The sequence below is a fragment of the Agrilus planipennis genome, unplaced genomic scaffold (assembly GCF_000699045.2).
Source record: "Agrilus planipennis isolate EAB-ADULT unplaced genomic scaffold, Apla_2.0 scaffold312, whole genome shotgun sequence".
NCBI classification, from domain to species: Eukaryota; Metazoa; Arthropoda; class Insecta; order Coleoptera; family Buprestidae; genus Agrilus; species Agrilus planipennis.
This window is the reverse complement of record NW_020438997.1, coordinates 75063-97262: the sequence shown is the minus strand read 5'-3', so window position 1 is coordinate 97262 and position 22200 is coordinate 75063. Positions and strand designations below refer to the sequence as shown.

Sequence of the window (22200 nt, the reverse complement as noted above, 5' to 3'; positions counted from 1 at the left end):
TTAACGACACTTGTAGTAGTGCAGCCTTAAGTATGAACCTACATTAAAAGTTCAACATACCTAAGAACTGTCGCAGCTGTTTTATGGTTTGCGGAGTTGGGTAATTGCGGATAATGTTGAGCTTTCCTAGAGGTGGTTGCGTACCTTTCGCAGAGACGATGTAACCCAGATTTTTACCTCTGACTCACCAAAGACACATTTCTCAAGGTTGATTACCACATCGCAGTCTTGCAAGCGTTTGAATAGAATTTCCAGGTGCTGCAGGTGTTCTTGTGTAGACGACGAAGCGACAGTAGAAAAAGCAGTCTTCCGGGCAAGGCTTTGACTGGACTCCTGGATGTGGTGAACGGGTATTGATCGCTACTTGTTTTGTTACTATTACACCATATGTAACGGCGAAGACCAGCAGCTTTTGGAGGGTTGGGCAAAACCGAGTTTGAGCATTACTTCAAACTTCTTCTTGACTGCTAGTAGCTTATTGGGAGCAAGTCGTCGGGGTTTGTATTACACTGGCGGGCCAGGGGATGCCTGGATATGATACCGTGTCTAAAAAATACCAAACTTGACGGCACCGTCGGGAGGGATCATATCCGGCAATTTAGCTAGTAGGTCATGAAACTGTGTTGATCCATTGGCAATATTGATTATCGGCGTCGATCAGGTGATAGGTTGTCCTTGGGCGGTAAGCTTCGTCGTTGCGTCAATGAGTCGCTGATTTCCCACTTCTTCGAACAAGTCGTAGTATGCAAGAAAATCAGCGCCAAATTACAGTGATCGCTCGCGATACCGATTGTTTACATTTTTCAGATCGTCCACTTCACTGAGCAAACTCGCTATTTCGCGGTGGAGTAAAAGGGTTAACGATTTAAATTTTAAATTGATCCAAAAACGCATCGGACACTGTGGCAGACACTAGTAGTAACTATACTCGCACGTAACTGCCAGAAGAAAGGGCGGTTTCTAACGCACTTACGAGATTCCCTGACGAGGAGTCATTCACTGCCATTTTAACTATTTACACTTACAATTAAAAGTTACTACAATTGCAGTTTTTAAACGGTATTCCTTAAATATTACGGCACAAGTCACTATTTACACAAAGCACGTCGGGGTCACTACCTTGGTCGTTTAGAGATATACTTAGTTTGGCACGATACAAAAACAAAAAATTAAATGCGTGTAATATGCAGTTTTTATTCACTATGTTCAGTAATATTAAGGAAAAGGTTATATACAAAAGGATGTAGCGTAATAGAGAAGAAAATAGCGAGAAAGTTGATAGTTAAGGTTGAAGGATGAAAGTGAGATAACTGATAGCGACTTCCTATCTGTTCCGGTCTTTTATAAGGGTTTCAAAAGTTGTAGGAAAGTGAGTAAATGGAGGATTCTAGGTTAGTGTTATTCGGTGGTATACCAGGAAAGTGGGTGAAGGAAATGACCGTGATTAAGGTAATAGAAATAAAAATGTGGACAGAATGTAAGAAAGGGTCACTTTTTGTAATTAAGTAAGAGCGTTAAGTTTCGAATAACACCAACTGAGAGAGATTTGTAAAGAATTTAAAAATAGACGAGTTTGGAAGCAAAGCTTTAAGTTAAAAATACACGAAAGAATACGAGGGTGGATTGATAAGTTTCCGGCCTAACCAAGAGATGACGCCACTAGGCCTACCTTGAGGTGACATTCTATAGTACCATCCTTGGATAGCTTGTAGCTATAGTTTCAGCCCGATCTCCTTGCTAGTGTAGGTTTGACAGCACGCTGAACAAGACGCCTCTGTGGTTTTCGTAAAAATGGAAAAGCAGGAAAATCGTGCTGTCATCAAATACTTTTATTTGAAGGGGTTAACGCCGAAGGAAATTAAAAAAGAGATGGACTCAACACTGGGGACATCCTCCCCGTCATATTCAACCGTTAAGCAGTGGGTTTCCGAGTTTAAAAAGGGTCGTGTGAGCACCTCTGATGGGCCTCGCTCAGGACGCCCCGTTGAGGTCACAACTCCAGATATGATCGAAAAAATTCATCAAATAGTGCTGGGAGACCGCAGATTGAAAGTGCGTGAGATAGCTGAGACCTGTAAGATGTCATATGAACGTGTGCAACATATTTTGCACCAACATTTGCATATGGAAAAGCTCTGTGCAAGATGGGTGCCGCGTTTGCTAACAGTCGACCAAAAATTGATTCGAAAAAACATTTCTACCGCAAATTTGTCATTGTATAAGCGTAATCCAAGCGAATTTTTGCGTCGATTCGTAACCGTTGACGAAACGTGGGTCCACCACTACACTCCTGAAACCAAAGAACAGTCTAAACAGTGGATTGGACCAGGGGAACCAACTCCAAAGAAGGCAAAAACAATTTTTTCGGCGAACAAGGTTATGGCTACTGTTTTTTGGGATGCAAGAGGTATTATATACATTGATTACCTTGCAAAGGGTAATACTATCACTGGTCAATACTACGCAGACTTATTGCAACGTTTGAGCCACGAGGTGAAAATTAAACGACCTCATCTGGCGAAGAAAAAAATCTTGTTTCATCACGATAACGCACCAGCGCACACGTCAATCGTTGCGACGGCTAAAATCAACGATCTAAAGTTTGAATTGATGCCGCACCCTCCTTACTCTCCAGACCTAGCCCCGAGTGACTATTTTCTGTTCCCTAATCTCAAAAAATGGCTTGGCGGTAAGAGATTTGCGGACAATGAAGAAGTAATCGAAGCTGTAAATGGTTATTTTGAGGAGCTTGACGAATCAGTCTATAGAGATGGCATTAATAGACTGGAACACCGCTATGAGAAATGTATCAGCCTTGGAGGAGATTATGTTGAGAAATAAAAAAAAAAAATTTTTAAAAACCTTATTTTTCTTAATCAGGCCGGAAACTTATCAATCCACCCTCGTAGTAAAATCTGAAAACTACGAAAGAACTATTGAGAAGAGTAAATAAAAGAAACAGTCCAGACGTACGCATTGGAAACGGAAATAGAAATCTTTAATAAGTGTGAACAAGGGTAGAAAAGAAGTAAAAGTTAGAAATCGAAGATTCCAGATATATAATAATAGAATTAGTTACGGAAAATAAAAGTATAGGTACACGAAAAGACAAACGGATTGGGAAAACAGAAATGCATATGTACAATAAATTGGATACGGATTATAAAAAAAAATTACAAAAACACAAAATATACAAGACTGATAGGGACGAGTGTTGCAATAAACGTCACAACGTTAATGTTTTGTTGAAGGGTGGTAGAGGAATTAGACTTAGGTGAAAGATTTTTTTAAATGAAAACCACAGTTGCGTGTTATTAAAAAATAACATAAAATTGTATTAAAAGCACAAACAAAAACAAAACAGAAAAGGTATAAAAACGGTTACGATAGTAAAATTTAAGGAACATATAAAACTAGAACGATCACAATTGCTCCTTCTCTATAAACTGCCGTCTCACTACTAACACACCCTGCCTTGTACCTACGGTATTATTCGTCGCGAGTTCGCGGATCGATGCTTCCTCGTAACCCGAATACTCACCGGCACACGTGCATTTTGTCGTGCTTTACGCCAATAGAACATCCTCCTCAGCAAAAGAAGAATTCGACGGTTCTAGGCCTTGGCGAAGAATATCTTGCAAAAAGGATGCTTCAATATTGAGAGAACTACCGATTAATAATACGGTAATTGTAAACGGATAATCAGGTTTACGTATTTTTGGTATGGCATAAGTACGAACCAGTTAGCTGAAATAATGAAACTTTTGTAATATTCCGCTACATTTATGTATCCTTCATTCTTCCATTTCGTTAATAGACTTTTAAATCTAGTAATCAACGTAGAGGTGGGATCCTTTTTAAGCGGTTTATGGGTGCTTTTATTTCCCTCTAGACCTTCAACTTTAGATACATATGTACCCTTTTCCAGAGCCACAGTATCGTTACCTTTGTCAACTATCATAAACATCATATCTTGATTGTTGCAGGTGTAATATTTGGTTCTTTTTATGTTTTTCTCAAGTTTGTTTTGAAAGAAGTTTTGTCTTTGTGTGTAATTACTGATAATCGGAGTGACATTCTGTCTAACGTCATTGTGTTTTCCACTAGGAAGTTTGTAAAACTTGTTCTCTATACTTTGTCTCTGGTGGTAACTTTACTATCCCTTTGATTAAATTCGTTGCTTAATGAAGCTACCGACTAGATTTCCCTGTTAGTAAGATTTTTGAACCAATTAAATAATGTAGAATTAGTAATTTATTTTGGTTATAGTCTATTTAGTTTTATTTGTTGTGTACAGAAGTCAATGTTGACTGGTAGTGGGTTCATTATGTCAGTCTCCAAAGAGTTAAGACATTTTTTAGGAAGCGCAAGTGATAGTGTTTGTCGTTAATCTCGAGATTGAGTAATCTTAAGTTGAGTTGAGTTAAAATTAGTAATTTGTCAACATACATTTGAAATGTTATTCACCTTAACCGTAAAACACTGATGACAGAAATCCCACCTGGATTAATAAACGGAATAGAAAACGCTTTTAACTATCTCTTTAGAAAAGTAGCCAAAGACTAATGCGAATATCTAAAAACAAATATGTATATGCTTTTTGAAAATCAAAATAAATCAATGTATATATTTAATAAATTCAATCAAAACTGTGCTAGGAAATTATAATGGCATTCAACGCGTTTAATTCTGCTACAAGTAATTTTCAAAAAGAAACAAACATACTACATTTAACGTAAGTTGCGACAAACCTTTTAACAGAGATGTAACTTATCTAAGACACAAGTATCTGAAATACAGATACAAGATACAAAGTACGCATTTTCATCTTGTATCTATAAAACGTTTTTAAAATTCATTTTGTATCATGTATTTACAATACTTTGTAAATACCTTTGTTTGGTGTCTTACTATTTTGTATATACTATGTTTGCTAAAATACTTTTAGTATTCGAAAACTGATTCTATGGTGACAGGCATCTTAGGTTAATATACATTAATTTTAAATGTCAATGTCGTCGTAGATAAAAACTGAACGCGCCATTGAATCTTTAGTCTGGGCCCAAATCGATAGAAAACACAGGATCTACTAGCAGCACCGCTGATTTAGAAACATTGCAATACAATGCTTATCCTACAATAAAAAAATATTTTCAAATACAACACCTGTTTGCCAAGTTCTGCCTTGTGGAGCGACTCTTCTCATTTGGGGACATGATCATGAGGCCTGATCGAAGAAAAATGAACGATAAATTTGTCTTACTTAAGTCTCAATTAAAACCTTACAAATACTAAATAATATTATGTTGTGCCACGATCAATGCGATTTACATGTAAAAAAAATAAACATTCATTAAAAAAATGTTTTTTACAAAAGTATTTTATCTATAAAAAGTATTCAAAAGATACGTATTTTATATCTAGTATTTCAGATACCACACCAGAAAGTTATTTGCATCTGGTATCTGAAATACTTAATTTAATTGTATTTTGTATTCCAGATACTTTATTTAAGGTATCTTGTACATCACTGCCTTTTAAATAATTTGCAACTTTTAGATAGGTCAATTACTTTCGTAGACAAAAATATTTCAAATTACGAATTTACTATTAATGAATAAATTAATGGGTTAATTATAATCACCAGGAAAAACCAGTTGCTGTCAACAAACAAAGAACCATAAAATCGTTCAAAAAACCAATTATCTAATAATGACAAAATTCAATAACACTTGAAAATTTTTATTTATTTAATGTAAACTGAACAATTAATTTTGTTTTAGCATTCTTACCAGCGGCTTCATTCACGGTTTGTTTTAGGTTCAGGGTGTTGGTTTGGTACTGGCACTTACTTATTTATATATTCGTTTATTTATTTATTATTTATACATGTATTTATTCGTTTACTTCATCTGCGTAGAATTAGTACTTCCAGTAACGTACTTTTTGTCTCCAAGCTTTTATTAACCTTTATACTAATTAAATAAATTAAAAAAATGAAACTGCTTTATGGTCAGATGTGAAGGTAATATCTACGTCTCAATAATAAAGTTAGTAGGACAATAAATGAGATGTAATAATCTCGGTGATGCCGAATTCCCTCCCGCAGGTAGTTTTGGTTAAAATATAGATAGTCGAATTCCCTCCCGGGTATTAGCAGAGCTCCCTCCCGTTCGTATCAACTCCGATAATTAAGTTACTACGACTACTTACCGATTTTATTTAATAATTTTAGAAAAAAAAGACATATCAGTTATGAAATGTTTATTTATTTAATTTTAAAATGGTTTCCCCCTACCTTAACAAATTCAATGTTTGGAAATTCGTGTGCGTCTAGCTTTTTGATGAAATCATCCAGAAAAACTTTATTAGTTTTAGTTTCTCTTGTATTTGACCAATAGAAGTGTAGTCTGATAAAATTATTATTGTTATTGTGGTGTCTATAATATATGAATAATATTAAGATTAATATGTTATGTGAGGCTGTATTATTTAAACAACTCTTTATGACTTTATAGTGGCAATTAGCACTCAAGGTCCGCCGCCGTTGGGAGGCAATTGATGTATAATTACGAGGGAATTCGACATACCGAAAATTTTTACCTTACTTGAAAAGGGGTATATGAAAGGGAACTAGACATTATCCAATAATTTGAAACAGTCATAATTTATTTTAACACATTTTTGTAAACTACATTTCTGGTTTTTCCATCCTTTGTTAAAATATGAGATTTTATGTACTGACTAGTCGTGAGCACGTTACATACAGTTGCCCAACTACTATTGACAGAATTTTATTATGTAACCCTAAAATACTATAAAATAATAATCAATGAATAGGTTTTAGTTTTCCTTGACAAACAACCCAGACGATACCAAAAATTAACAAGCCGTCGAGTGGATCTGGACTGTGTGTCGCATCACTGGTGCAATACTTAAGGTCCACAAATCGAGTTATGTCAGAACCAATTAGATTCATCATCATCATAAGGTCGTCAGTCCTAACCTGGTTGGACACGCACTTCCAACTCTTTCCTATATTGAGCTAATCTTCGCATTTCCCCAAAACTAGAATAACCTATATCCTTAACTATTTGCGAATAGTAATCTAATCTAGGTCTACTTCTACTCCTATTTAGATTAGATAAATATTTTTCAAAAATTTCCAGGATTTACTGATTTTCAGTTTTTTGTTTAAACAAGAAAACGACTCGACCGAAATGTTATGTAATTTTTTTTGGATAATATTGCCGTTACTATGCTTCGATCAGCACTTCAATGAAGTCGATATCATTTTTTGTTTGCGCGATATCTATAAAGAAAAATGATCACGCACGGATGTATGCACCCCCACCATTACCACCTCCTACCCCACCACCACACACATTCACCCACGCACGCTTCCACCCACACCATACTTCTCCAAATTTTGTTGTGGTGCTATGCTCACTTTTAAATTTCAAAATATGTTGAAAACCGTGATTTTTAAAATTGGAGCCATTACAATATCGATTACTATTTACTATTTGTTTATAACATTTTATGTACGGGTAGATAAAACAGAACAAAACTATTTTTCCCAAAAATCGGACAATATTCATTTACAATTAAAAAATGTTACGTGCTATTGGCAGAAACATATACACTGATTGCCTTAACCACTTGGAATTTAATAACGACTAAAACTCGTAATGTGGTTTAAACTTCATACCTGAAATGCATTTGTAGGAAAGACTTTTAAGGATAAATTAAAAAGTCGAAGTTCATTAAGAGTATTGTTGACCCCAAGAAAGGCGTAGTCATCAATTACATCAATTGGTGTATCCTCTATTTGAAGTAGATTAATTTGAAGATTATAAAATAAACTTCCAAATAATCGACCTGAAAAAATATAATAATTAAAATGGTATGCAAACATACATATACAGTTGTGAGTTGCTATGCCGAAATTGGTCATACGTAAAGTTCAAAATAGAGAAAAATGTATAATTTAACAGTTGCATGGAGTTAAGTGTATAATGTACCATTGTTAGTTTAAATGGAACTACCTACTTTTTATTGCATTTTTAAATTCCCCACAAAAAAATAACGTCAGATTAATAACGTTTGTTGGATCTGGGTTACACCGTTCTGGAGTTGTTTCTTGTTTATAATAAAACAAGGCGCAATGCTTTTTTCGGGATCGTAGCGCAGCGTGAATAAAAATGATCTGGGCCGGTAGCTCAATGAAAGAAAATAAAACGGCGGCAAAGTCTTTGGAATGTTTATGTACAGGAGCGATAACTGGTCGCATGGACGGTCTAGTACCAAGTTAAAACTTACATCTAAATTACTATACTATACACCAAGTTAACCCCCTGCGCGTCTCTTTCCCTCCGGTATGAGACGACGAAAAAGAACCGGATGAATGTAATAAAAATTAGAAAGTTATCTCTGCTAAAACGCATTTTGCTAGAAAACTGTTTGTTACCCTTCGGCCGCTTCGCTACCCTTGGAAGTGCAGGTAGTCGAAGGCTTTCGAAGTTTTGTGATAAATTCGGCGGGAAAAAGACGCAGAAGGTTAAATATTCTATTTACAAATTCTACGAACTACAAACGGCTTAAATACAATTTGGCCCGAGGGTAACTAGCGTGACCGCTACACTTTTAAAAGAAGAATTAGTAGATATGGTCTACACTTTAGGTAATTCAGAAGGAAATCCATTACTTGCTTCGAGAATGTATGAGTAACGCTTTCCCAACCGTAGACATCTAAATTCAGTGGTACTTGCAACTTTGAAAGAAAGGTTTGAATGAACTGGCTGTGCAAATTACGAGAAGAAAGAACGCATAAAATCAGTAACTCACGATGTAAATCAAGTTTTGGTAACTGCTGCAGTTGTACAAAATCCCCATTTAGGCAACAGGGAAAGAAGTCCAGAATTACAAATTAGTCGAGCATCTGTATCAAGAATATTGCGGAAAAATAAATTTCATCCGTACCACGGTTAACTTAGTTTATGAACTACACCATAGATTTAAATAACGGAATAATTTTTTTTTTACAATGTACTATTTACGGACGAATGCTTTTCACAAGAACGGTTTTGCCTCAAGATACAATTGCTACTATTATAACACCGAGAATCCCCATAGGTTGAGACCCGTGGATAATCAGCACAGGTGGTGTTTGAACGTACTTGAACCATATTTTTTTCACGGGACTTTAGACGGATTTACCGCAAATGTTAGAGAATTTGCAATAGCTCCTGAACAACAGATGTGGTACCAGTACCAATTATCTCGATACTTAATTTCCAAACAAGTGGATTGGAAGAGGAGGTCCGATATAATGGCCAGCGCGATCTTCAGACCTAAAAATAGCAGATTTTTTTTTGTGCACTTGCTATCGTGAGGCTGGTGGTTATGTACGACATTTAATTTAATTTTATCAATAATTGTTTCGAAAACCTTTAAAGTTGTTTTATTTAATTTGACATTGAAACTTTTGTATCTACTTCTACAACCGTATTCAATAATTAGTACCTAAATTGAAAATCAAAAAACAAAACCAACTTGCCAAACTTTTAAAACGGCTAACGTGATAACGCGATATTGAAATTTTCGAAAAAATTGCAAATTTCTCGAAAACTACTGGTCATAAATATTAACACACCTATTTCAATCGAAAGGAAAAATTGTGTATTATACTTTGAGAGAAAAAATATGCCATTCCATATAAAACTAAATTATACCTGTCCGAATTTGTGAATATTGGCATCGATAAAAAGTGTACTATTTATAATGTATGTTTTTATGGAATATATGTGGTTGACAGAAAATTTCTTCAAGAAAAGAAATATGAAAGCCCCAACCCTGTAAGTCCATTCGTTTCGGAGAAGTCCAGAGCGATGCGATCCAATAAATGTTAATAAACTCACATTATTTTTTATGGGAAATTTAAAAATGCAATAAAAATTAAGTAGTTTCATTTAAAATAACAAAGTTACGGTACAATTGCGGTATAACCGGAAATATTTGAAAATATTTTTACATTATTATACACTTAACACTATGCAAACTGTTATTTAAAATTTTTCTCTATTTTGAACTGTACGTGTATGAATGACCGATTTCGGCTTATTGACTCACCCTGATATGTGTCGTAGGATAAGAAAATCAGTTTTTTTAACCAACTAAAAGCTTAACATTATTTAGTTAAACATCAGGAATTAATTTTATCGACATATTGTCTTATTTTTCGGCAGTTTCAGTTTTCTTCACCAAAAAAATATTAAATAACCAAGCAAAATGTAGAGATTTAATTAACTATAACTGGCAACGTAGTCTTCAGCTGAAAGACTAGTAGAGTTAAGTAGTGGAAATAGAGAAAAACAGGAAAGAAATAATAGAAAAGGAATAAGGAGACAGAAGTATGAATTGATAACAAAAAAATAGTGATGGGAATGATTGGAAACAAAATTAAAGTAACAATAAATTAATAACTAATGTTGTAGAAGAAGAACAGTTACACAGAGACATACATGAAGGTGTAAGTGAACGATGGGAGTTAAGTTAAGAAAAGGAAAAAAGTGGATAAAACTATGGAACATATAACATAGGTCATACTCTAGTAAATCCATCAACGAGTTTCCGATTAGGAAATATGCTGGTGTGAGGATTTGCAAATCAGAAAGATTAGTTGAGGTGGGTGTCAGTGGATGGGAATTGACAATTGCTTTGATTTGGATAAGGAGTATGGCAATTTCTTCGAACGTTAGCAATGTATTTTTAATCATTTACTTTAAATGTTGTTTGACAGACCGAACACATCGCTCCCACAACCCTCCAAAATTCGGGGATCGGGCCGGTATGAAATGCCTTCTTTTCACGGATAAAGATAAATTTCAGACTTAATTTTATCGTTACAAATAAAATTTTGAATTTCACTTAATTTAATTTTTGCATCAGTAAAAATTGTTGCATTGTCGCAATAAAACTGAGAAATTTTACCACGTCCTGCGATAGATCGCCTTAAAGTGCCTATGAATCATTCGAGTGTGAGATCTCCCACCACTTCTATATGCACAGTCCTTGTCACCATACATACGAGCAATGCAACCCATGCTATGATCTTTGTCTTACTTCGCTTACCACCTGACTTTATATGTTGTAGTAGATCAAAATTCAAAAAGGGTCTACGCGGTTCAGGATGATCTTTAGTTAAGTTTCTCATTTGTTGATCGAATAGTTTTCCTTTGGTTTTACGTTAGTACTTTGCCTTTGATGTCGCTAAGGTTTCGGTTGCGCTTGCATAAAATAAACATGTTGAAATTTAATTAACAATCGCGTTATGTGATGGTTTGAAAATAAGATTATAGAATGTTTGCCACCATACAGAAGAAATGTTTCCTTTAACCTATCACCCATTCGTATTAGTTTCTATTCGCCAGTAAAGGGTCCAATGTATAAATAATTTACTTAACTTATTAAGTAAGCTTACTTATTATCTACCTTTAATTCGTGATAATTCTTCGACCGTTAGACGACCTTGACATTTCTTCCGTATTATTGAAAAATCTATAAATATAGGCGGTATCTCGTTGAAGTCGCGTAAACGATGAAAATTTGGAAAAATAGGGAACATATAGCGTTAACTAATGTTACTTCTCGCTTCCTTTATATTCCTTAATGACAAGTAGAAAATTAATATCTGACCATTTAGATCTGTCTTGTGTCATAAACTTTGGTCCTTTTCAATACATCTCAAAGACTATAAACTGTTTTCGTTACACACTGCGTGAGATAACCAACGGCTGGGTTTAATTATCAATTGTGGTACCAGTCGGAAATATTAGAAATATCTTGTATCTTTGACATTCGATCAGCAACCAAACACTTGTCAGAAATTGGCGTTCGTTTTAATATAATGTAAAACCACTGCTGAATCCCCGAAATAATATTTTTTAACGATTTTTAAATTAGCGCGGGACAAGGTTCCAATCTGGGGATGGTTACTATTTTAATCGGACTTACTTGCGATTTGCTACATTTTAATGAAGTATGATACTCTCTATCTGTGGTTTGTGTTGGTCATACATAGATCATTGTTCCATATGCTAGAGATGCGTCGCAAAATGCTATTAACTCAATTTGCGAAGAAGGCTTAGGAAGAACATTTCGAAGCATTTGTAAACGATTCAAATGATTAAGTAAATTTTCCAAGCTGTTTCGATATATACAGGTACATGTTGTTCCTAGTCTAGGTTTAGACACCAAAGGGTTTGCATAAGGATCTTTGCCTTAACTATATATTACAGGAGATACGATACCAGTGGTATCGAATAATTTGGCAATGGAACTTGGATTCCGTCATAGCCTTAAAACTTTAGAAGTTTGCATCGGTTGAAAATTAAGCATTATCGGTTCATTTTGTGATGTCTTTGTATTAACATTAGGTAATATTTCGGGCGTATTACTTGTCCATTTACTTTAAAGCAACCTCTACTTAATACACAAATTATTTGTCAAATTAGTTCTGCTGCTTTTCGTTTGCTATCTTCTCCATTTAGCACGTCGTCGCCCATGTATCTATCTCTAGTTAGTAATATTTAAAATTAATTGTAATAGCCGATGTACTTTTATAGGTTAATTTTTTGAATATCGCCAAGATAGTCTTTGATAATCGATGTGGTTTCGGTTTATTTTTTCGATGTCGCATGAAATGACAGTTTGCAAATTAGGATCCGTCAATAAATTATTGTTCAAATTTATTGCATTATTCGAATTTTCAGATCCTTTGAACACCATTCTTAGTTTTGATGATTTTTCGGATTTCTTGAAAACCTCCGAATGAGGTAGATAAAATCGGTTTAGGTAATACCTTAATAAAGTTCCTTTTCTGGTACTTGTTAGATTATTTCTAGAGTTAAATATTCGTTAAATACTTTCGTGTAGCATTCTTTAAATTCAGGATATTTATGGAAATGTTTTCCAAAGAAGTGAAACTCTTTGGAGTCGTTTTTCTCGAGTCACGTAAAGTACGAGTGCTACTCTTAAATGGGAGAGCTACGATAAATATACCATCTGGTTCGGCACGATAAAAAGTATTTAGGAAATGATTTTCGCATTTCATTTCCTCGACAGACCAATCGTCGTATATATCTACCAACTCTTCTCGAGTTCAAAATCTTTTTATGATTTTGTTTGTTAGGTTTAGTTTGCACAAACCTTCAATTTGTTATTGTGAGAAACTCGCAATTGCTCCTCTCATTATATATCCTAGGATTGTTTCCGATAAATACAAACTGGGTGTCAGTTTTTTCCGTTCGGACCTAAGATATTCCAGAAGACTTCAGCGCATAAAATTAGTTCGACCGAACCTGTTTCATTTAAATTCGGATCTGTTAGATTAATATGCAAGGACATACCTAACGACATCTTTGCAAATTAATTAATTGGGATTAATCATAATTTCATACAGACTGATTGCAATACTACTAATTCATATACTTGACTGCATTTTTGATTAACTCCACAAATTGTTAAACAGATGGGTTGTTTTTAGATTAGCTTTCTTTATATACATTTTGAGATTAGGTTTAATTGAGAACCAGAATCTAGGAGCGATCGACACTCTTCGTACTTTCTTGTAAAGTTTTTGACCAAAACTGCACAAATTGTAAGTATAACGTTCGGCTCTTCTCGTTGTGAGTAGCGGTTATCACTACTATGCACCTGATCGTTCACAACCAACTTCAGATCCAACCTTCTATAGAAGCCGTAACTTGCGGTTTCGTAAAAATATGTAATAATGTATCCGTTTTTAAACAAGATTTGAAGTAGTAGAATTTTTGTCAATCGCCAAGTCATGTGTAAGACTTTTGAAGGCATCATAAAATGGTAGCCATTCTTTGTAAGCACCACAAAACAAGACTGATAACGGGAAGTCGAATGTTATTACACGAATGGGTCGACGTTTGAAGAATGTATAGATGTGAAATCTTCCAAAATTATTTTCACTTTACCCAATAATTTATAGTATGTACCCTCAAATTCTATCTAATCGTTGATTTCCGTATTATTATTTTAGTCCACCTTATCTATATCACCCCCTTCTGAACCGGAAGTATCATTTGTTATGATTTCTGTACAAATGTTTTAAAAGATTCGCGAAGTTTCGGCATTTTGGTCATTATATTATTAATTTTATTGATATTACCACTATCATTATAATTTCGTGTAAATATTTCAAACTTATTAAGTTTAGTCTATAATCATAAAAGGATATTCAAGGATGCCAGAATGTATTGATAAAACGTTTTACAAAAGGATTGCCTACATTCGAGAAATTCCTTTGCGCTTTAGGAAATGTAGTTTAGGAAATTGCAAAATACAGTAACCTGTGTAAATTCTTTAGCTTTTGTTGTCGATTTCGAGAAACTGCGTTCAATTTTCGTTCTCGGTGACGTATCACTATTTCACAATTTAATTTTTAATGGAACGATTATCCAACTCCCGAAGGACCAATGTGCTTACTCTTTTTTCGATTAAAAAGTGTTTCTAATTGCAATAGTTTATCCAATTCAAGTAATACAACGAAAATATTTTACAAATTTGCTAATGAATGCATACTTTGTATTATTTATCTTAAAAGCGAGTTCATTCCTTTTGTAATTGTCGGCCGCCAATACCCACCGACTAGTATTTATAATCAGCGCATTACGTCAAAGCGGATGCCGACGATCGATCGACTCATGTTCAAATAAGAAGGTAAAATAGGGTAGAATAAGATTGCTTTCCACGAAGTATTAAACGACATTAAGTGGATTCAGCAATGTATCCGCCACGTCGGGTTGTAAAAACCAAACGTCATCAATTATAACAATCACTCGAACTGTTTTGAGTGATGTGGGGATATTGACTCACTCATTCATTCTTAAAAAGTCAGTTCATATTTACCAGCATGTAGCGTATCCAGTACATACTGTGACAGACATGGCCCAGACATAAATTTTCACATTACATGTCTGGTAATAGCACAGGTAGCGGAAGAGACATACAGACAGACAATTGGTGATGACACACCTAATTCCAAAATTTTTCCATCGAACAGCCTGCTGCAGTAGCAATATTACCAAAAAACGAAGAAGAAAAGTAAAATTATACACAAGAGTAACAGAGGAAACGAAGTTGTGCTGCACATCCCATTAACGTGAAAAATGAAAAATGTCGATTTTTCAATATCATTTAAATCATAATGGTCATGCTTGTGCACATACGTTGACGTTAGTAACCAAGCCTAACTGCATTTACAATTTTATTGAAAAAAAATCTCTTTGTGTCATGTATATAACCAAATTATGATAAAATCAAAGTCATCCAAAATTATCCATTACCGAAAGCACAAAATAAATAAAGGCACTTCTCGGTCTGGTAGGATATTATCGTAAATTCATCAATAATTTTGTTAAAGTAGTCCAACTGTTAACAATAAATTGGAAAATAATGTGAAGCTAGACATTAATAGCTCCGAATATCTAAACGCATTTGCTTAATGCAAAAAACATAAGTAATGTCCCTATTGTGGCCTGTCCTGACTTTACTAAAACTTTTATAATCGCAACAGATGCGAGCAATGTATCAAGCAAACAATCCCATAGCATTTTATTCACGGATTTTGAACTCCGCTGAAAATAACTAATCAATTATCGAAAAGGAGCTGCTGTCCATCGTCGGAGCATGTAAACAATTTAGACTCTGCATTTTTGGATGCATCGAAGACACATCAACATCATTAAAGACAGTACAACTGTAGGGATATATATGCAGGGGCAAAATATTAGTATGCTTAGATTTGCAGACGACAAAAAATTCACACCAAATGGAAGATTTTCCTGTAAGATTTAGGAATAATAAACACAATGAAAATCCAAACAAGAATCTCCAATCACGACAGTTATGTAAACATTCAACTTCATGGAATTTGTGATGCTTCACAACTAGTATACGGGCCATGTGTTTACATACTACTGCTTTTGACGGTTCTTATTCTATTAATTTACTAAGTTTAAACTTCAGAGTGGCACTATTGAAGAGCATAAGTTTACCATGATTAGAGCTATGTAGGGCAGAGATACTAGCTCAGTTAGTAGAAAAAAATAAACGAACTATAAAGATACAATTTGATGAAACATATCTCTGGACTAATTCTACAATCACACTGGCTTGGATATCAATGTCACCAAATCAGTGGAAAACATTTATTTGTAACAGAATTCCAGAAATTCAGAAATTAACATCAAATTGCATTTGGAAACATGTGGCCTGTGTAGAAACTCCAGCAAATTTAATATGCAGAGGAAAATACCTAAGTCAATCATCGACAATAGTCTTCGGTGGAATGGTCCTTTATAGGTTCAAGAATATGAAAATTCATGGTCAAAATCAGATTCTGGCGTAGCTAAACTCACTCACGGTGACAAAAAAGGAAACATATTTTTGTTCATGCAACTATTACAATTTTATCACTATTTACAAGATGGACAACTCGGACACGATTTCAAATAATAATAGCGTGGTGCTTAAGATTTAAGAATAATATCTTAAACAAGACTTTCAAATGTTTGAGAAATCTCACCTATCAATTGCAACAAAACGCTTAATTACGTTAGCACAACAAAAGGAATACCTAGTTAACATCACACAAATTCAAGAGAAGCATATGTGAAACCACATTGCAAAATATATCAGTTAAATACATTTATAGATAGATTCTATCCTTAGAGTTGGTGGAAAAATACACACTAACATACCATATTTACATGAGCATCCATACTTTCCATCTCCACATCATCCAGTAACAATATCAAACACAGGCTCCAGAAGCATGCAGATGCTTAAACCATTAAATTAGAAAGGTTCATATCAAGAAGCTATAAACATATGTACAGCGACAACGCTACGAATTTTCAAGGAACAAAAAATGAGCTAGGCAGGATTTACTAACTATTGATAACTAAACCTGAAAATAATCCAATAATTACTGAACTTTACAACAAGCAAATATCATGGCACTTCATACCACACAGAAACCCTCATTTCGGTGGTGTATGGCAATCTTCAACAAAATCAGTCAAAACACATATTAAAAATGTTAACCGAGAAACTTTGTCAACTTTTGAAGAATACAGCACTCTAGTTATAGAAACTGAATTTTGTCTTAATACAAGTCCATTTACCCCATTTTTAGAAGATCCCTCAGACGTAAACTCCTTAAACTCTAATCATATCATTTTCGACTAAGCGAAACGTCAACGGGTTTAGAAAAACTCGACCTAACAAATATAACCAACAATAGATTCTCAAGGTGGAAACACTTACAAAAAATGAAGCATCTTATACGGCAACGATGGAAACGTGAATATTAGTTTACTTATTTTGCAGCATCGACGAAAATGGAATCACCTATCGCCCCATCTTTAAGTAGAAGATTCGATTTTAGTTCTTGATGATCAATATACCTCATCCAGATGACCTACAGGAAGAGTGGTAGAGACGCATCTCGGAAGTGGTCAATTTATACGGGTAGTAACTATGGGAACAGTAAAGCTATCAGCTAACAAAGTAGCAAAACCACCTATTAATAATTATAAATTTTGAAAGTCCTCAGGCTTGTGTTTATTTTTTTTACTTATTCTTATTCTTATTATGAATACTATTGATGAATTTCTGTTTATTATAGTTTCTATTTTTCTTTGTACTTTTGTTGTACGACACTGGTTTGCTTGTGTTAATAAAGCCAGTACTCGTTTTACGTTTATAGGACGTAGTTGTACAGTTGCTAAGAAGAGAAGTAAACTTTATTTCTGTGAAAAAGTAGTTTCATTTCAATTAAATGCCAAGGCAGAGTCTCATATAATCCATCAGTTATTTATTTACTTACCAGGGAACAGAACCAATTTACTTCCACATTATAAAAAACATCATCAGCATCATAAGGTCGTCAGTTCCAAGACTGGTTGGACACGCACCTCCACTCTTTCCTATCCTGCGCTAATAATCTTCGCATTTCCCTAAAACTAGAACAACCCGTATCCTTAACTGTTTGCAAACAGTAATCTAATCCAGGTCCATCTCTACCCCTCCTAACTTCCGTTTCTGCCTCTAATATGTCTCTGACTAGACCTTCATGCCTAAGAAGATGTCCTACCAACCTATCTCGCATATTTCTTATTGACTTCCATATATTTCTCTGTTCTCCTATTCTTTTTAATACCTCTTCATTTCTAACCTTTTCTATCCACGTTATCCTCATCATTCGCCTATAACACCACATTTCAAAGGCTTCTAACCTTTTCCTTTCCGCCGCGCCCACTGTATATGTTTCGAACCCGTACAACGCCGTGCTCTAAACATACACCTTTAATAACCTTTTTCGAATTTCTGAATTAACCGTTCGCGAGCATAGAGGTGATTTTTTTTTATTAAAGGCGACACGACCCTGCGCTATCCTCTGCTCTATATCCCTACTACTCCTTCCGTCCTGACTTATCTGACTTCTTAGATATCTAAAATCGGTTACTTGTTCTAATTTTTCGTCTCTTATCTTTATATTCGGTCATTCCCTACTTTTCCTTCCCTTGCATACCAGTATTATTGTTTGTCATTACCGCTTCCATTTTATTTAATGCTATCTCTAACTCCTCTTTGATAGGAATACTTCTAAATCATCTGTAAATCTAAACATACTAATCTTTTGCCCCTGTATATCTTTTTGTAATATGTTATAAAGAACGCAAAGTGAAAAATAAGTGTGCCATTCATAAAAAGTATTGTTCATCTTTGCAAAAATGACAGCGGCGAACCGTGTTTTGTCGAATTTTGTACCAGATACAGATATTCATTCACCGTGGCAATAGGCGACGTGTATATTATTTCCTTTACATAGCCCCACAAATAAAAGTTCATTGTGGTTAGAATAGGTGAACGGTCAAGCAAATATTCTATTCAAATATTCTCGTACTTAACGTGTATTGTGTGGGGGGTTATCCATCCTGAAGAAGTCACATCGATGTCCACACTATACTACGTGCTCTGTTAAGTCGATCAGGCCACCCATCTGATAAAGCCGACATGTCGCGAGTGCCTTTTCTTCGGCTACACCATAGTATAAGACCCTATATGTTAATTCCATGAAGATAAATGTTCTACGTTCAACAATTTCCACTAATTTTAGAAGTTATACAATTCCTTAAATAAATAAGAATATTACATTAATGAGTAAGTTAAACAAGGTTCTGTATTAAAGGTTTATCGTAACCACCGAAATTGAAACATCAAATTTATACATCCTAATTAAATAAATAAATATAATTGAAAGTGGAATATAAGATACTCTAACGAATTTTAATACATTTAAATGAATGAAATTGTTAATTTCCAATCCGCTTTATAAAAGAGTAATTTCAAAGCAAATTCATTAATAAACAATGACTTTTTTACATTTCGGTGCACAAACTTTATTTCGATACGTATGTTTTATAACATCCTCTTCACTTTTAGCAAAACAAAAATAACACCTTGACACCACTTTAAATAAACTAAATAATAACTAATAGCTAACACTAATCGGAGAACGACTACTGTCTTTTGAATTTTTTTACAATCGATACCTATTACTTATATTATCTGTACGCTCGAACTATTTAGATTTCGCCAGGGCCGGCGACAAAACTATTATAATTCTTTTATTTATAATAAACAATCAGAGACAATGGGGTGAAAGTTTTATTTAAAGATGCCACACCAACGTTTCGCCTAAAAGTATGGAGGCTTCTTCAAAGGCAATTGACACCTATGTTCTACCTTTTTTTTAAAGTACTTCTTTCACACTTCATCTTTATCTTAACCAAAAAAATCAGTTTTCACACTTGTTAAAAACCGTACTCACATAGACCTCAAACTATTTAAATCATTTTCTATTAACAAAAACGTCTCGTATCATACAGTTATTTAATCGTACCTATACAAATGAATATGTTAGTGATGCAATATAATAATAAACACAAATTCATCAATAGCAATTCTATATCACCACCCTGCAACGAACACAATGAGAAACCAGTGTGTTTGACGCAACATCATGCTTTTATGAGTATCTGTTCTTCTCAAAATGACTGATCAGTCACTTTATCAATAATTAACGACTCAGTACTAACAAGCAGTTGCTCGAAGGATTAACTATTTCAAGTCATGAACATTAAATATATTTTTATTAAAATAAATGCGAAAGTTATTGATGTCTTCTTCAAAGAAATGTTTTAAATGAGATCACCTTTACAACAATATAAGAACAAAGGCTTTCACGGCCGGAATCCATAGTAGGATGAAGATTCGGGCTATAGAGCCGTGGTCTAAGTGAACTATTCTGTCCAGACGTTTCGTCGGCTACTGCGGCTGACATCTTAACTCTCGACAGCGACTGAGACTTCGAGATATAATCTACGTTCACGTTGTCAACGCAACACTACCACTGAAGATGTCAGCCGCAGTAGCCAACGAAACCTTTGGACAGAATAGTTTACTTAAACCACGGCCCTATAACCCGAATCTTCATTCACCTTTACAACGTTGATTTCCATGAAGAATACACATTTGAATGAAAACATGCTTACGAGCATCAAATGGAACCATTGTGATGTTTATTGAAGCTTCCAAGAACAATATTTATCCATAGCCATAGTTCTAGGAAGTTTTATCTGTATTTTATCAAAAAACCTTGGCTGATTTCTGAAACATGATCGATACTTTCATTCTTACTTGATCTGCTTAAATGAATACAAGGATGTCATAAAAACTCACTTTTCTCTCAATTTCAATTTTGTCTCTATTTTAGTTTTTTTAACTTGCTGTGAATAATAATTTAAATGCCATATCGTCCCTAAAAAGTTACTTAGAAAAAAGCTAGCCAATGAATGATGTAAGGTTTATTTATGATTAAAAAGCCACAACAAACGTTTCACCGAGCCTTCTTCAGGGCTTACTAGCCTAGTTAATTTTAATGAAATTCAGATGCTGCGGTTTGTGGCATAATATCACAAGAAGACGAGACAACAATGCAGTAAAGTTTACTCATTAATTCGAAAACGTACATTTATTTCATTGATTATAAACTAAAAATAAATAATATCCTACTAGGCATTACCCGTTATTGTTGTGATTGTATCGTAGTAATGACAGACAGACTGTTGGGTTGAGTTCTTAGAATGCTGCTGTTGTAGAATATTATATGTCTCATGCCCTGTATTCAAGTAAAAATCTAAGACCACCTAAAATATTAAGTCGCTTGTTCACATAGATAATGAAGATTGTGACGACGATTGAGTGACCATATTTGGAAGAATTACAATTGATACATCTTGTAATTATTAATTTTTTTGTTAACCACATAAGTTCACCATGAATTAATATATTTCTTGTGTATTATAAGGTATAACAGAATGTATTGTGTTTGCACCAGCAGATTGAAATACAAAAAATATAATTTTATATCTTTTATCATAAACCATTTGTTTAATTCTGCATTATAACTAATGACTAATATTCAAAACAAATATATACATCCGGTCAAAACACTTTTCGGAACCTTTCCGGCTTCGGACAGGAAATCAGAATTTATAGTACATACAAAGACATTAAAGGACTAGTGAGATTTATTTGGGACAGTATACGGCCTCAAAGACTTTAGAAGTGCTAATGTTACCCAAGTTGTAAATAGTTGTAGTTACTTTTAAGTTCAGGTTTTAGTTCACATGAATTGCAAGGACGTGACTCTTTTTTGGAGAGGGGGATGTCACATAGGGTTCGTTATTTCTAAAATTGTATTTCGTTGATACTTGATCTCTACCAAAAACTTCTGTCTGAAACCGAAAGGAGAATAATGAGCACGCGATTGGGATAATATATGCCTGAAAAGGTTACTTTCGGTAACATAGTAAGGTATCTTATGTTACAAAAAAGGAGGAGCAATAATTTTGTTATTTACTGAACACCATAACACTATGAAGACGCACTAGTCCTCATTAATTTGAGATTATCTGTAGTAGGTAAAATTGATTCAAAAAGATTAATTCACTAATGCATTGTATGTACCTCTAACTAATCGTAAGGAGATTCTATCGCATGTATTTCAAATGCATGAAGTATTGGCAGAGTTGACGA

The 22200-nt window shown here is 34.3% G+C and overlaps 1 protein-coding gene across 2 annotated transcripts in view; it reads right to left on the bottom strand.

The window, feature by feature from the left end:
• The window catches only part of LOC108742466 (toll-like receptor 7), a 64221-nt gene that overhangs the window by 38779 nt on the left and 3242 nt on the right, over nucleotides 1-22200 (bottom strand). For both annotated transcript variants that reach the window (XM_018477694.1, XM_025975782.1), the window contains one exon: nucleotides 7712-7881. In XM_018477694.1, coding sequence (XP_018333196.1) covers nucleotides 7712-7881 — 170 coding nt within the window. The remainder of the gene's footprint in view (nucleotides 1-7711; nucleotides 7882-22200) is intronic.